A 13,561-nucleotide genomic window follows, 5' to 3' on the forward strand; every position below is an offset into this window, starting at 1 on the left:
GATGCTGTCCCAATCAGATGCAGAGATTTTAATTCATGCGTTTATTACTTCTCGGCTTGATTACTGTAATGTATTGCTTTCTGGTCTCCCGATGTCTAGCATTAAAAGTTTGCAGCTGGTTCAGAATGCGGCAGCTAGACTTTTGACCAAGACCAAAAAGTTTGAGCATATTACTCCTGTATTGGCCAACTTGCACTGGCTCCCAGTCCACTTAAGATGTGACTTTAAGGTTCTCTTATTAACATATAAATGTTTGCATGGGCTTGCACCCTCTTATCTCTCCGATTTGATTTCCCCCTATGTTCCTGCACGGAGTCTGCGCTCGGAAAATGCCGGTCTACTTGTGACTCCGAGAGCCAAGAAGTCTGCGGGCTCGAGAGCGTTCTCCATCCGGACCCCGGTGTTATGGAACGCCCTGCCTCTGGAGATAAGATCTGCAACCTCAACGGAAGTTTTTAAATCGAGGCTTAAGACACACTTCTATTCCAAAGCATATGATTGATGCCCACTTCATATTCAGTTTTGTCCTGTCTTTTTCCGACGCCTGCCTGGCTGATACGGAGGAAAAGGATGATTTGGGATGGGTCAGCGGACCAGCGTCTGACCTACAGCATGTCAACCCCTGCATTTACCAGCTGGCAGAGACGGGAGGCAGCGTCTTGGCCGTCATAGACTTTCTGGACTGGTTTGCAGGCTGGGGGCGTCGTTGATGTCATGCACTTTCCGGACATTTTCAACATCTTACCTAATGTTTACTATTATGTGTACAGTAATGCTAATTGTAATTCACCCTGGTCAATCCTGGAAGGGGGATTACCACATGTGAGGTCCTTTCTTAAGGTTTCTCTTTTCTCCTCACACTGAGGTTTTTGAGTTGTTCCTTGCCCGCATGCTGGTTTAAGATCAGGTAATTGTGTAATTTTGTAATTGTAATCCTGTGCAGTCCTTTGAGACATTTTTGTGATTAAGGGCTATATAAATAAATTTGACTTGACTTGACTTGACCTTTTCCTGACTTGAAAACTCAACATTAATATTTAAGCGTTTTCAAGGATTTCAAGGACCTGTACTTAGAAAGAAAGTTTTTGGACAGGACATGAAGGTTGGTGTTAATGCCCACGGCAGCAAGGTAAAAAACACATGAGCTACATACACCTGGAGTAGCTGAATAGAGATGATAAATGGAGTTGGTCAGAGCTGGTGTAAGTGGCTCATTTAGTGGGATGAGCTACTAAAAAGGATAGTATAAAATAGAATTTCTCAAGCGTCGAAACCAGGGATCACAGAAATTAGCGAACTCCAGCTCAGGAAGGCGAGTGATAGTGAAGCTTTATTTACATGGAACTAGCGGGGAGCCATAGCCAACAGCTAAATGGCTGACATGAGTTGCTAAAGATGGAATCAGTTGAAAAAAAGTTGACATTGTCTGCATCAAAGGACTCGGGAAGTGTTCGCTTGCATGTTCAGTGGTGGAGGGTGGGTGTCCCAGAAGAAGCAGCTAGCAGTAACAGCTAACAACAAATATAGTGGCTAGCGGCAAGCCATAGCCTGCAGCTAAGTGGCTAAAATGAGTAGCTAGAGAATGAAGGAGTGGGTAAAAATGGTGAGTGAGGACAGACGCTGGAGGACAGAGCAGCAGCAGCTAAAAATAGCAATAGTGGCTAGTGGCAAACCATAGCCTGCAACCAAGTGGATAACATAAGTGGCAAGAAAAAGAAACAGTGAAAAAATAAAAGTTAAATATTACAAGTGTCAGGTGCCTGAATCACGGGACTCTGCGACGTTGGATTGCATGATCAGCTATGGAATGCGAACGACATTAAAGGATCAACTTGTTCACAGCCATACCACCCTGATAAGGCCCAATCACATGAAGCTAAGCAAAGTCAGGCCTTGTTAGGACTTGGATCGGAGACCGTCTGGGAATACCAGGAGCTCTAAATCAGTCATTTGGCGCACGGTCTGCTGTGACAGCACTGACTTTAAAAATAGTGAGTTATTCAAATGAATGAAGTATTTTTACACCCATGGGGTCTCTATGCAAAACACACCTGGCTTTGAATGCAAAAGCTGAGTTATTTTTGTAAGGGTCAGTGTATGTACTCACGGGGTCTTGGCTCATCTGCACTATGAGTTGCTTGACAGCATGAAGTGTGGGGTGCGCCCACGGGGAAGGGTCCTGCCAGTGGCGATTCAGGTCAAAGCCCATCAGTGAACACCTTGGGGCACAAAACCACACAGAGGGTATGCTGAGAGCACGCCAGCGGACAGGAAAAACATACAGAGAGTAATCAACACAGCATAAAAGATCACCGGCTGCTCTCTGCCCAGTCCAGAAGACATTGCCGGCTTGCGATACTGTAGCAGAGCCATTAACATTATACAAGACAATTCCCACCACTTCTTTGACCTGTTGTGCTCTGGTAGACGCTACAAGTCCCTCATAACTAGGAAGACTGTATGGGTTGGTAGCAAGCCCTGCTATCCTCAGTTTCACTAAATAGCAATTTTTGTGCTTTCCGACAAGGTGAGCCACCTGGTCCGACAGCCGCACGTTTGACTAGTCATTGCTAATTATGTCGATGAGTATAGCTTTTTGTTGTTGTTGTTGTTGCTGTTTACAGGCCTCACCCACTGTTTACTACAGTTTACCGTCATCCGTCATGGTGTCGTCACGTGGTTAGGGTCAATAGATGTTATTTACATTGACATGTTCACTGCCATGGACATTAAGTATCGGATATCTCTATGGGTATCGCCATTGAGATTTATATTTTAGTAATGCTTGCTTTCTCACTTGCCTTCTTTATGCATGCAAGATGGCGGCTGCGCATGGATACATGCTTGCGGCTAGCTCTCCAGCTAATCTTCTATTTATTGCCGTTCTCTTGTCTTTTTTGCTTTCACTTTTGGACACATGTGTGGCCAAAAACACTTACAGTAGGGACGAACTTATTCGGTTGGGTGGGCGTCTAAATTTCGATTTTTCGGGCACTTTTTATACCGCCCATGATATACCGAGCGAACTTCAAAGAGACCCGGCATCCTTGTGGACAGCTATTCCTCTTAATAAATGTCGCCGACGGCGCTGTAAAGAAAGGACACAGAAGCGTGGTTGCCGTGCAGGTAGATGTGTGAAGCGTGTGAAGTCCAAGCAGCAAGATGGACGCGAGGATGGACGCGAGGATGTAACTAATTCCACCATTCATTCCTCGCCGGACAACCGACGCTTTAAACTCAGCGCTCACGAGCGGCCACAACGCCGGGAGCTTTTGAAGATCTCGACAAAGACTACAAAGAGTTCAGCTAAGTCAAATGATTCAGCAAAGCTGAAATTTGGTCTGTTAAATATTAGATCGCTTGCTCCAAAAGCTTTACTTGTTGATAACATTATTCGTGATTATAAACTTAACTGTATGGGTCTTTGTGAAACGTGGTTACGCCCGGATGAGCACTTAGCGCTAAATTATGCCTCTCCCCCAGACTACGAGAGTAGTCATATAGCACGCACGCTGAAAAGAGGTGGTGGTGTTGCGCTAATCTCTGAAAAATCGCTCAAATTTAATACACGTACCTCTAATAATTACAAAACGTTTGAGGCTCTTGTGATGCGGTCCCCTCAATTGTCAATTGATGTAATAACTATCTATCGTGCACCTGGGCCATACACAACTTTCTTAGACGAATTTGCTGAACTTGTGTCTGAACTAGTAACCTATGCAGACAAAATTATAATTATGGGAGACTTTAACATTCATATGAACTCCCCACACAGTTCACTTACTATTGCGTTTAGTTCTCTAATTGATGCATTTGGTTTTACTCAACTGGTTGACTTGCCAACCCATAAAAATGGGAACACGCTAGACTTGATTCTGACTCGAGGAGTTTTAACCTCAAACATTATGGTTCTACCGTGTACTACTGTTATCTCTGATCATTATTTAGTGACATTTGAGGTGCTAACTAAATGTAGACTTAATAAAGCTGAGGGATTTAGCGGACGCAATATAGGCACTGGCACAGTTTCTGAGCTCTCTGAACTCCTTCCTGGAGCAGTTGCGTCCTTTCCTAAATACAATGGCTCGATTGACTCACTCATGAATGAGTTCAATACCACCCTGACTAGTGTGCTGGATTCAATAGCGCCCATAAAACTAAAATCACGTCCTAAAAGACGCACACCTTGGTTTACTGATGAAACTAGAGCCCTTAAAAAAGAATGCAGGAGATGGGAGAGAAAATGGCGCGCTACCAAGCTTGAGGTTTTCCATCAAACCTGGTGTGACAGCTTGTTAAAGTATAAAGCGGCCCTTGCCTCTGCAAAATCGGCCTACCTTTCGAAGGTGATTGCGTCTCAAAAGAACAACCCCAAAGCCCTTTTTGACACTGTAGCATCGCTTACAAGGCAACAGGCTATCGCAGACAGTTCGACACACTCTGCTCAGGACTTAATGGTCTTCTTCACTAAGAAGATTCAATGCATACAGGAAGAAATTGCAAAAGATATTGTTAGTACCACACGTATTAAAGGACTGAAATTTACAGATGCACGACAGGGTGGCTGCCCTGGGAAAATGGCCGGTTTTAGTGAACTGTCACTTGATGATCTCAAACAAGTGGTGAATGCGGCCAAACCGACAACTTGCCAGTTCGACCCTCTCCCAGGTTCACTTATTAAAAGTCTTTTTAGCGTCCTTGGGCCTTCAGTTCTAAATATTATAAATACATCACTCTCCTCAGGTGTAGTTCCAGCAGCTTTTAAGTCCGCCGTTATTAAACCCACACTGAAACGACTCAACCTTGATCCAGAAATATTAAGTAATTACAGACCTGTGTCAAACCTACCTTTCCTCTCTAAAGTACTCGAAAGAGTAGTGGCACAGCAGCTGAATGCTTTCTTATCGGAGAATAACCTTTTTGAATCCATGCAATCTGGATTCAGGGCTAACCACTCTACTGAGACAGCTCTGATCAAGGTAACAAATGATCTCCTAATGTCAATGGATTCTGGCGCTTCATCACTTTTGCTGCTACTGGATCTTAGTGCTGCTTTTGACACAGTGCGCCACAATATCCTACTAGAACGGTTGGAAAAATGGATTGGTCTCTCAGGAGCCGTCCTCTCGTGGTTCAAATCTTACCTCTCAGATAGGACGCACCGTGTTAAATATGGTGAAACGACATCTGAGCCCTTTAATGTTACCTGCGGTGTTCCGCAGGGTTCAGTGCTCGGCCCCCTACTTTTCAACATTTACATGCTTCCATTAGGTGATATTATTCGCAAGTACAATATCAGCTTCCACTGCTACGCAGACGACACTCAACTATATCTTCCGTTGGAGGAATCTTCCACACTAAACTGTGGAAATTTGGAGGCCTGTCTCACTGAGATAAAAGAGTGGATGTCACTCAATTTCTTGCGTCTTAACTCTGAAAAGACCGAAATGTTAGTCATTGGTCCTTCTAAATGCCGGGACTTATTCGCAAAAACTGCTGTGAACATTGACAAATGTCACATCACACAGAGTGACTCAGTTAAAAATTTAGGTGTCATATTTGACCCTGATCTATCCTTTGAGATGCATGTAAAGCAAATTACTAGAACTGCCTTCTTCCATCTTCGCAACATTGCTAAAATCCGTTCAATACTGTCTCAGTCTGATGCGGAAACAATAATTCATGCATTTGTTACCTCCCGTCTCGATTACTGCAATGCACTACTCTCCGGTCTCCCGAAGTCCAGAATCAAGTCTCTTCAGCTAGTACAAAATGCCGCAGCGAGGCTTTTAACTAGGACAAAAAAGTACGATCACATAACACCGATTATGGCTAACCTGCATTGGCTCCCAGTTAGCCAAAGATGTGACTTTAAAGTTCTCTTAGTATTGTACAAAATCATACATGGACTTGCTCCCTCTTATCTTTCAGATCTGATCTGCCACTATGTCCCGGTCCGAAGCCTACGATCTGAGAGTGCTGGTCTTCTGATGATCCCGAGAGCAAAGAAGTCTTCTGCTGGTTCGAGAGCGTTCTCCATCCGGGCACCGGTGCTGTGGAATGCTCTTCCCCCTGAGATTCGATCTGCAACCTCAGTGGAAATGTTTAAATCTAAACTTAAAACTCACTTCTACTCCATTGCATACGAATAACCTACTCCTCTTGTCGGTTGAAAATAGTTTGTGTAATATAGTGTAACAATCTGTGAAGCCCTTTGAGACTCTTCGTGATTTAGGGCTATACAAATAAAAATGACTTGACTTGACTTGACTTTATTGTTAGCTTTTTTTTGCTAGCTTGCTTTCTCACAAAATGTCTTGATCGTTTTCTTACTTGATAGCTTTCGAGTGCACATCTGGAAACCCTTATGTCTGAACATAGAGTTCGTTATGGACAAACAATGACGGGCACAGCAGTCCAATAACGAAACACCACTCGGGTTTAGGTCAGGGAGGCCGTTCTTCCTATTCACGTCCCTCCAGCTCTCACTGTCATTGCCCACGTGAGCGTTGAAGTCTCCCAGCAGTATGAGGGAGTCCCCAGGGGGCGCGCTCTCAGGCACACCGTCCAGGGACTCCAAGAAGGGTGGGTACTCTGAACTGCTATTTGGTGCTGATATGCCCACACTGCGCCTCTCACCACGGGCAACTCCAGAGTGGAAGAGAGTCCAACCCCTCTCAAGAGGACTGGTACCACAGCTCAAGCCGTGTGTGAAAGTGAGTCCGACTATATCCAGTCAGAACTTCTCCACCTCACACACCAACTCGGGCTCCTTCCCTGCTAGAGAGGTAACATTCCATGTCCCAAAAGCCAGTTTCTGTAGCCGGGGACCGTCGCACCAAGGACCCCTCCCTTGGCCGCTACCCAGCTCTCTATGCACTCGACCGTTTTGGCCCCTCCTACAGGTGGTGAGCCCATGAGAAGAGGGTCCCACGTCGTCCCTTCGGGCTGTGCCCGGCCTGACCCCGTGAGCAAACCCCACCTCCAGGCCTGGCTCCAGAAGGGGGCCCCGGTAACCCACGTCCGAGGGAAATTGTGGACCAACATTTTTTCTCTTCATAAGGGGTCTTCTTATGTATCTGTTTTTGCTTGTGTTGTGTTCATCTTTATTTTTGCCAGCTTTCTTGCTGGCTCCTATCTTTCCTTTTGCTAGCTTTCTTTATTTCTTGGTTTCATTTTTCTCGCTTACTTTCTTTCTTGCTAGCTTTCATCCGTCTTGCTAACTTGCGTCTTTCTTTCTTGCTAGCTTTTGTCTTTCTTTCTTGCTAGCTTTCATCTTTCTTTATGGCTGGCTTTTGTCATTCATTTTTATTGTCAAGCTTTATTCTTTCTCAATAATTATTTTCTTTCTCGCAAGATATTATCTTTGTTACTTGCCTACTTTCTTTCTTGCTAGGTTTCGTCTTTCTTTTTTGCTAGCTTCCTTTCTCGTTACATGCTCTTACTTGCTTGTTATCTCACTAACTTTCTTCATTGCTAGCTTTCTTTATGCTACCTTTCTTTTTTTGATAGCTCTTATCTTTCTTTCTTGCTACTTTTTGGTTGATATATATATAAATATATATATATATATATATATATATATATATATATATATATATATATATATATATATATATATATATATATATATATATATATATATATATATATATATATATATATATATATATATATATACATAATTCCCACTTGAAAGCTGAGTGTCCGTTATTGTTTTTCGGGAGTCAATAAAGATTGGTAACACGATCCCAATCGTTCCCAGCAGCCGGTAATGATGAGGCATATTTATAGGTGCTCTCCCAGCTGCCCTTGTTTGTTGTCATCTTGTATCTCCTCCGTATCTCTGACATTTACGGAAGCCGTTAGCCGCTCGGGAGTTACCGATACCGCCAAATGAGCCGAGCGGCCGGCCGTGAACAAAATACTCAGTCCGGGTTAACTGCCAATCGTTTTGCTCTGCATGCCTCCGTCACCGTCCAGTGTCATTCGCGTTTGTCACATTCCGTCAATATCCTTATCGCCACCTAATTTGGACATAGAGGGTGGGGCTTGTCCATCACAGATGGTGACGGATTATTGCTGCAGTTAGCGTCTGTGTTTTTTTGGCCACTAGGTGTCGCCCAACAACATTTAATGCCAATTTTAGCGGGCATTAGTATTCCTGCGGCTGAACACATTAAGTAAAAGGCAATTATGAAGAGGGGAAAGAAGAAGGAGTCGACGGGAGGGGGATACCAATGGAGATGCGGCAATGCCGCTAAAAAGACAGAGGGAAGGAGATGGACGGGAAAAGAGAGAATGGCCCTGCGGTCGCGTCGCGTTTTCCACAAAGGTGCTGCTTTGAGCTCCATGAATTCATTATGCTCCCTCAAGGTGGAGTTAAGAGGAAATTAGCTCAATAAAATCATGTAATATGTGAGCTGCGTTTTATTTACAGTCGCCTTCAAATAGAAAATAGATAGGTTTGTGTTTTTTTGCGAGTAAAGACACCGGACCACATTTATTTTCAATTAAAGCAAAGGACAAACTATTTGTGTGTTTTTTGTGTGCCATTGGAGGGCACATAAATCTAGATGCCGCTAGAGCATCTGCATTTTTTTAACTCCTTAACGTTCCGATGACGGGCCGTCAACTGTTGGTAAACAAAGTACTGACTTCACTATGTCACCAGTCACTGAAATACGTCTTTCCACATATCATTGTAAAACTCTTGGATTCAAGATATTTCAATGTACTCATCACAAAAACACCACGATCAGTCTGAAACAAGATACCCGGTATAAAGCCGGTACAACTAACCCCAAAAGTCTTGTAATATTCCACTTGTGAAACGATTATTCACAAATGCGGTCTGTTTACATTTATGACAGTTCAGTGCAGGGTCGACGAACAAGTTTGACACAAATAGCCGAAATTTTTAACTGTGAGAGTCAAAAAGCCACACCACGCACTTGCCATGACAGACAGAAACACACAAACACAAACAATTGAAAACATATTATTTCCCATAACACACTCCTCTCCTTACAATACAACAAGTATTGTTCTTGTATATAGAAAATATGATGAGGCAAAGAGCCGCATTCTTAATGGCCAAGAGCCATGTGTTCGCCACCCCTGGTTCAGTGGATCCAACAATGTAAAACATTTACTCCAAAACACCTGATAATGTCAACAGATTTAAAAAAAAAATCCAACTAAAAGCATTCCTGCATCATTTAACGATCCTTGTTGTAAGCAGTTTGCTTCGCTTTGTAATTTCCCTTTGAAAATAAAAATAATTTTTAGATGATTTCCAATAAGGCCGTTAGCCTGTGATCTTTTGATTAACACCACTCTCGGCCAATTGCAAGTTTGTCATTTTTTCTTAAGGTCTTTAGCCTGTAACAACCTATAAGGCCTGTATTGAAAAAAAAAAACGATATAACCTACTTCGGCTTAAAAAATCTTTAGCCAAAAATGACCCATTCAAGTGTTGATTCACACATTGGTTAGCCACAAAAATTCCTAACATAAATGTATTCATATTTACGGTGTGTATTTAAATCAAAGATAAAAATAAACCTGCGTAAATGCAATTGGGAATCCCTTTTTACGTGTGATTATCGAGTGTGCACAATCATCAATTGACTTCTGGAGAGAGAAGTCACACATTTACATCTCTTTCACAATGTCTAAACATTCGCCAAAGTAAAATACACGGATGCAAAAGTTTTAGGGCTGTAAATTGGTCGTTTCCAAATGGCGACTTTTGTAAATGCTTTAGAAAAATGTGTAAAGTATAATGTTTCATTGTTCACATTTTGATCAAATTTGACCAGAGACCAGGTAACGCTTCATGCTATTGTCCCAACTGTTTTCCAGCTAAAATGCCCATGCTACAGTCTTTTGCAGGCATGTGATTGCAAAAAAAATTATTCAGGCAAGAAAAAAAAACATTTTTGTATATTCCAACTTAGATTACTCAATGTTAGTAGCACTTGCAGTGATTATTTCAGTTTAGGCTCAAACTACAGATTAATACCTCTCAAAAGAGACCCAAACCGCTCATATTCTCCAAATAGTTCAAATACATCATTCAATTTACTTTGGGAACATCTTGGATTGGGATTTTAGGCAAATTTTACAGGGAAGTTAGGGGTTAAAATAGTTATCAAAACAGATATTCAATAACAGAGAACAGTTTTTTTGTAAACACTAAGGGGTGTTAAGCCCACTTGCCTTTTTAGAATTAAAGGAGAGGTCAATCAATTTCTGTTGATTTTCAATTGAAGGGCTCATATAGACACTACAATGTGCTTGAGTACTAGTCTTATAGAAAATAGACCAGAGGTAAAAAATGACTGACGGTTTCATCCTTCAACACTAGGTGGAATGAGAGCAATTGCTTTTTCCCCTTTAAATTAGAGGGCAACCATTTTTTGCATTTTGAGGGTAAATAAAGACACTAAACGGTGCTGGACAACCTGACCAACGTGAACCTGAACCTAATGACTGACAGGTTTTTTTGTAGAAATTAGGGGGCGATATGCCACCTGTAAAGGACAATTGATTTGTGTTTGTGCAATTGGGGTCACAGATAGACACTGGGTGGTGTTAGTGAACCTGCCTTTTTAAAAATATTTATCAAAATATAGGTCAATAACAACTGACGTTTTTTTCATAAGAGGGTCTCTCGATCCCCAACCTTTTTAAAACTCAAAGCAGTGTCAAATCAATTTGTGTTTTTGCAAGTGAATGGCAAATATAAACACTAAATGGTGCTAGGGCACCATTCTTTTTTATATTTAACTTAAACAAAAGTCAATAAAAGACAGTTTTTTTGATGAAACTATGTTGTTTTCGACGACCTGCCTTTTTTAAACAAAAGCTGAGGTCAATTTGTATACTTTTTTATTTTTTAGCTATTGAATGGAATATACGTATAATAAATACAATTTAGGTAGAGCTCATACAGTGGCGTAGAGGGTGGATGCACAGGACAAGGATTAGTCACAGCCATATTTGTTTGCAATGTGACGATAACAATGTAATGATGCATGTGCCTTGTTCGTGTTTTATTATCCCAAGATTTGTTATCTTTGGTTATGTGTTTTGTTCTCCTTTTAGGGTAACTGTAAAAAAAAAACACTGGATGAAAAAAAATTCTGACAATGTTATCGGTGAGTTTGTGAGTGTGTGTGTGTGTGTGTGTGTGTGTGTGTGAATGGGCAAGTGTTAAGCACGTTGTGAGGCACTTTGGGAGGTCTTCAGTGACTTGAAAAGCGCTATATGAATGCAATTACATTTACATATTAGATAAAAAATAAATACAATTTGATGAAAGAAATACATAAAAATTAATTCATATAAATACAAAAAATGAAATACAATGAAAACAGTGCCTCAACATACAATAAAAAGCGGAATACAATATTGTTTTGGGATATTTAATAATGTATTCTACAAAAGCAAGTAAAATTTACACTAGAGGTGAGATCTTGGGCCCGGGCCCGAACCTGACCCGAACCTGGCCGGGTTCTGGCTTAAAATGTCAATCATTAGGTCAGGCCTGTCGGACTTCTCTCTCTCGCTGTTCCTGGTTTATTTCGGGCTCGTTTATTAAATCAAAATACAGACGCTGCCCTACTTACGAACGAGATACCGGACAATCGTTCGTAAATTTGTTCGTTAGTTAATTCAGTGCTATATTTTGTATGGAATGTATGTTTAAGGTTTACGTAAGTGTGTTTAAGACTTGTATAAGTAAACTATTGTTTTGTACTAAAAAATAAACATTTCATAAAATGATATTTGAGAGTAGAGAGTAACTTACTTTTGGAGGATGCACTTTAAGAGGTCCTCCTCCGGGGTAAAAAAAGTGGCTGAAATAAAGCGCTCCGACCATTTTCTCAACCGCATCAAGCTTTCTTATTCCACTTTCATTTCAAAAGAAATGGCTCGCCTCTTCTTTACACTTTACTACAACCATATCGAATGGATGCACGACATATTAAACATTTAAAAAGTCAAAGTTCTTAGCGCACTGGAGATAGTGTAGGCGTAGAAAGTGAGTTGCGTATGAACGATGTCAGTAGGGCGACAAATGTTGCAAGAGTTGGTGGCAGAGTGTAGATGAGTGCGAGAGTTTAGTTTTGGACAGAGTTCGGTGTGTTTACAATAAACGGGTGCTGACGGTTGTCGCTCTCCATAAGTGTTTCTGAATATTTTTTCATGAACACGGAGTAATCCATTACCCATACAAAACGAAACGCTACATTGGTGGCAGCGGAGGGATTACGAGCAGGTGAAGGAGAGATGTGTACACACAAACTAGGAAGAGGAAGCGGATTTTTTTACTTCCAGGTGGATGCTGGTTGACCTCTCGCAGCACCACACGCCACTACACTAATGTCCGGAACTCGGAAAAAGGTGCACACAATACAAATTCTAACTTACATCGATGTTCGGATATTTTTTGACAAAAAAATGATCGTATCTACCGTTTTACATAAGTCGAACGGTCGTGAGTAGGGGAGTGTCTGTAATCCGTCGGGTTCGGATATATATATATATACCGGCGACTCGGGTCGGGTCGGGCTATATTTACAAGGCCCAATCTTACCTCTAATTTACACTGTGTAAATACACTGTCAGTCGCTAATAAATAATCGGCGGGACACAAATGGTCCCCAGCCCATTGTTTTGATACCCCTGCACTATGCTGGGACCACAGAGTGCAACCTTATAGTCTTTATAGCATGGATCACCATTGTAACCCATCATTTCTGATAACATGATTGGAACTATTAGTATTTTTATTATTTAATGTTTTTAAAGAAACAAATGTCAAATTGCATTCAACATTACCTGTAATTTCCTAGATAGACTCCATCGGGATTGAGCATGGGGACGATTTTGAAGATCACGTAATCTCTCAGGAGGTGAGCGACAGGATGCTGGCTCACCAGGAAGTCAATCAAACCTATCAGACACAGGATGAAACAGACTTCAATTGAAAGCAGTTAATTGAGTTTTGAAGAAACAAAAGAAGACTGAAGGACACCGATGGGGGCATCGGACGAAGCCAATCGATATAGATTCTATGGAGCAGATGGCAATGGAAATGCATGGCTAGATAACAAGTCGAGAGTGAAATCTTCCACCTCACCTGAGATTGATCAGAGAAGGCAGAAAAGAGTCATGAAGAGAAAAAAAATCCAGCAGAAATTGTCTTTCAAGGAAAGAATTTCCCAAAGGTGTCAAATGTTTCTAGCTTTTTTATTAGTTGTGCGCACGGAAAGCTCGGAAGACAAAACAATGCATGGCTTGGACGTATGCGGCAATAATATACACAAATAATACAGCCCTGAATGTTAGATATAGAGGGATATAAGAAGATTATTAAGAAAAAGTTTGAGAGTTTGGCAACATAACTCAACAATAAAAAAAGCCTTTTCAGTGTTCCAAGAGTAGAAAAAAACCCTTTGGAATATTGCAACAATATTCCCTTGATATTTGCTATACGACTTTCGCATTTTCTGTGCATTGGAGATTTCTTTTCATTTATTAGTTCTAA

General features: G+C 41.5%; 1 protein-coding gene across 2 annotated transcripts in view; it reads right to left on the reverse strand.

Annotated features, from left to right (window-relative positions):
* The window catches only part of agbl4 (AGBL carboxypeptidase 4), a 599,711-nt gene that overhangs the window by 82,640 nt on the left and 503,510 nt on the right, over positions 1-13,561 (reverse strand). For both annotated transcript variants that reach the window (XM_088349263.1, XM_088349262.1), the window contains 2 exons: positions 12,853-12,967; positions 2,108-2,219 (listed from right to left, as the gene is read on the reverse strand). In XM_088349263.1, the coding sequence (XP_088205389.1) occupies positions 2,108-2,219; positions 12,853-12,967 (227 nt within the window). The remainder of the gene's footprint in view (positions 1-2,107; positions 2,220-12,852; positions 12,968-13,561) is intronic.

The sequence above is a fragment of the Urocampus carinirostris genome, chromosome 12 (assembly GCF_059441175.1).
Source record: "Urocampus carinirostris isolate Australia breed hairy pipefish chromosome 12, RoL_Ucar_1.0, whole genome shotgun sequence".
NCBI lineage: Eukaryota > Metazoa > Chordata > Actinopteri > Syngnathiformes > Syngnathidae > Urocampus > Urocampus carinirostris.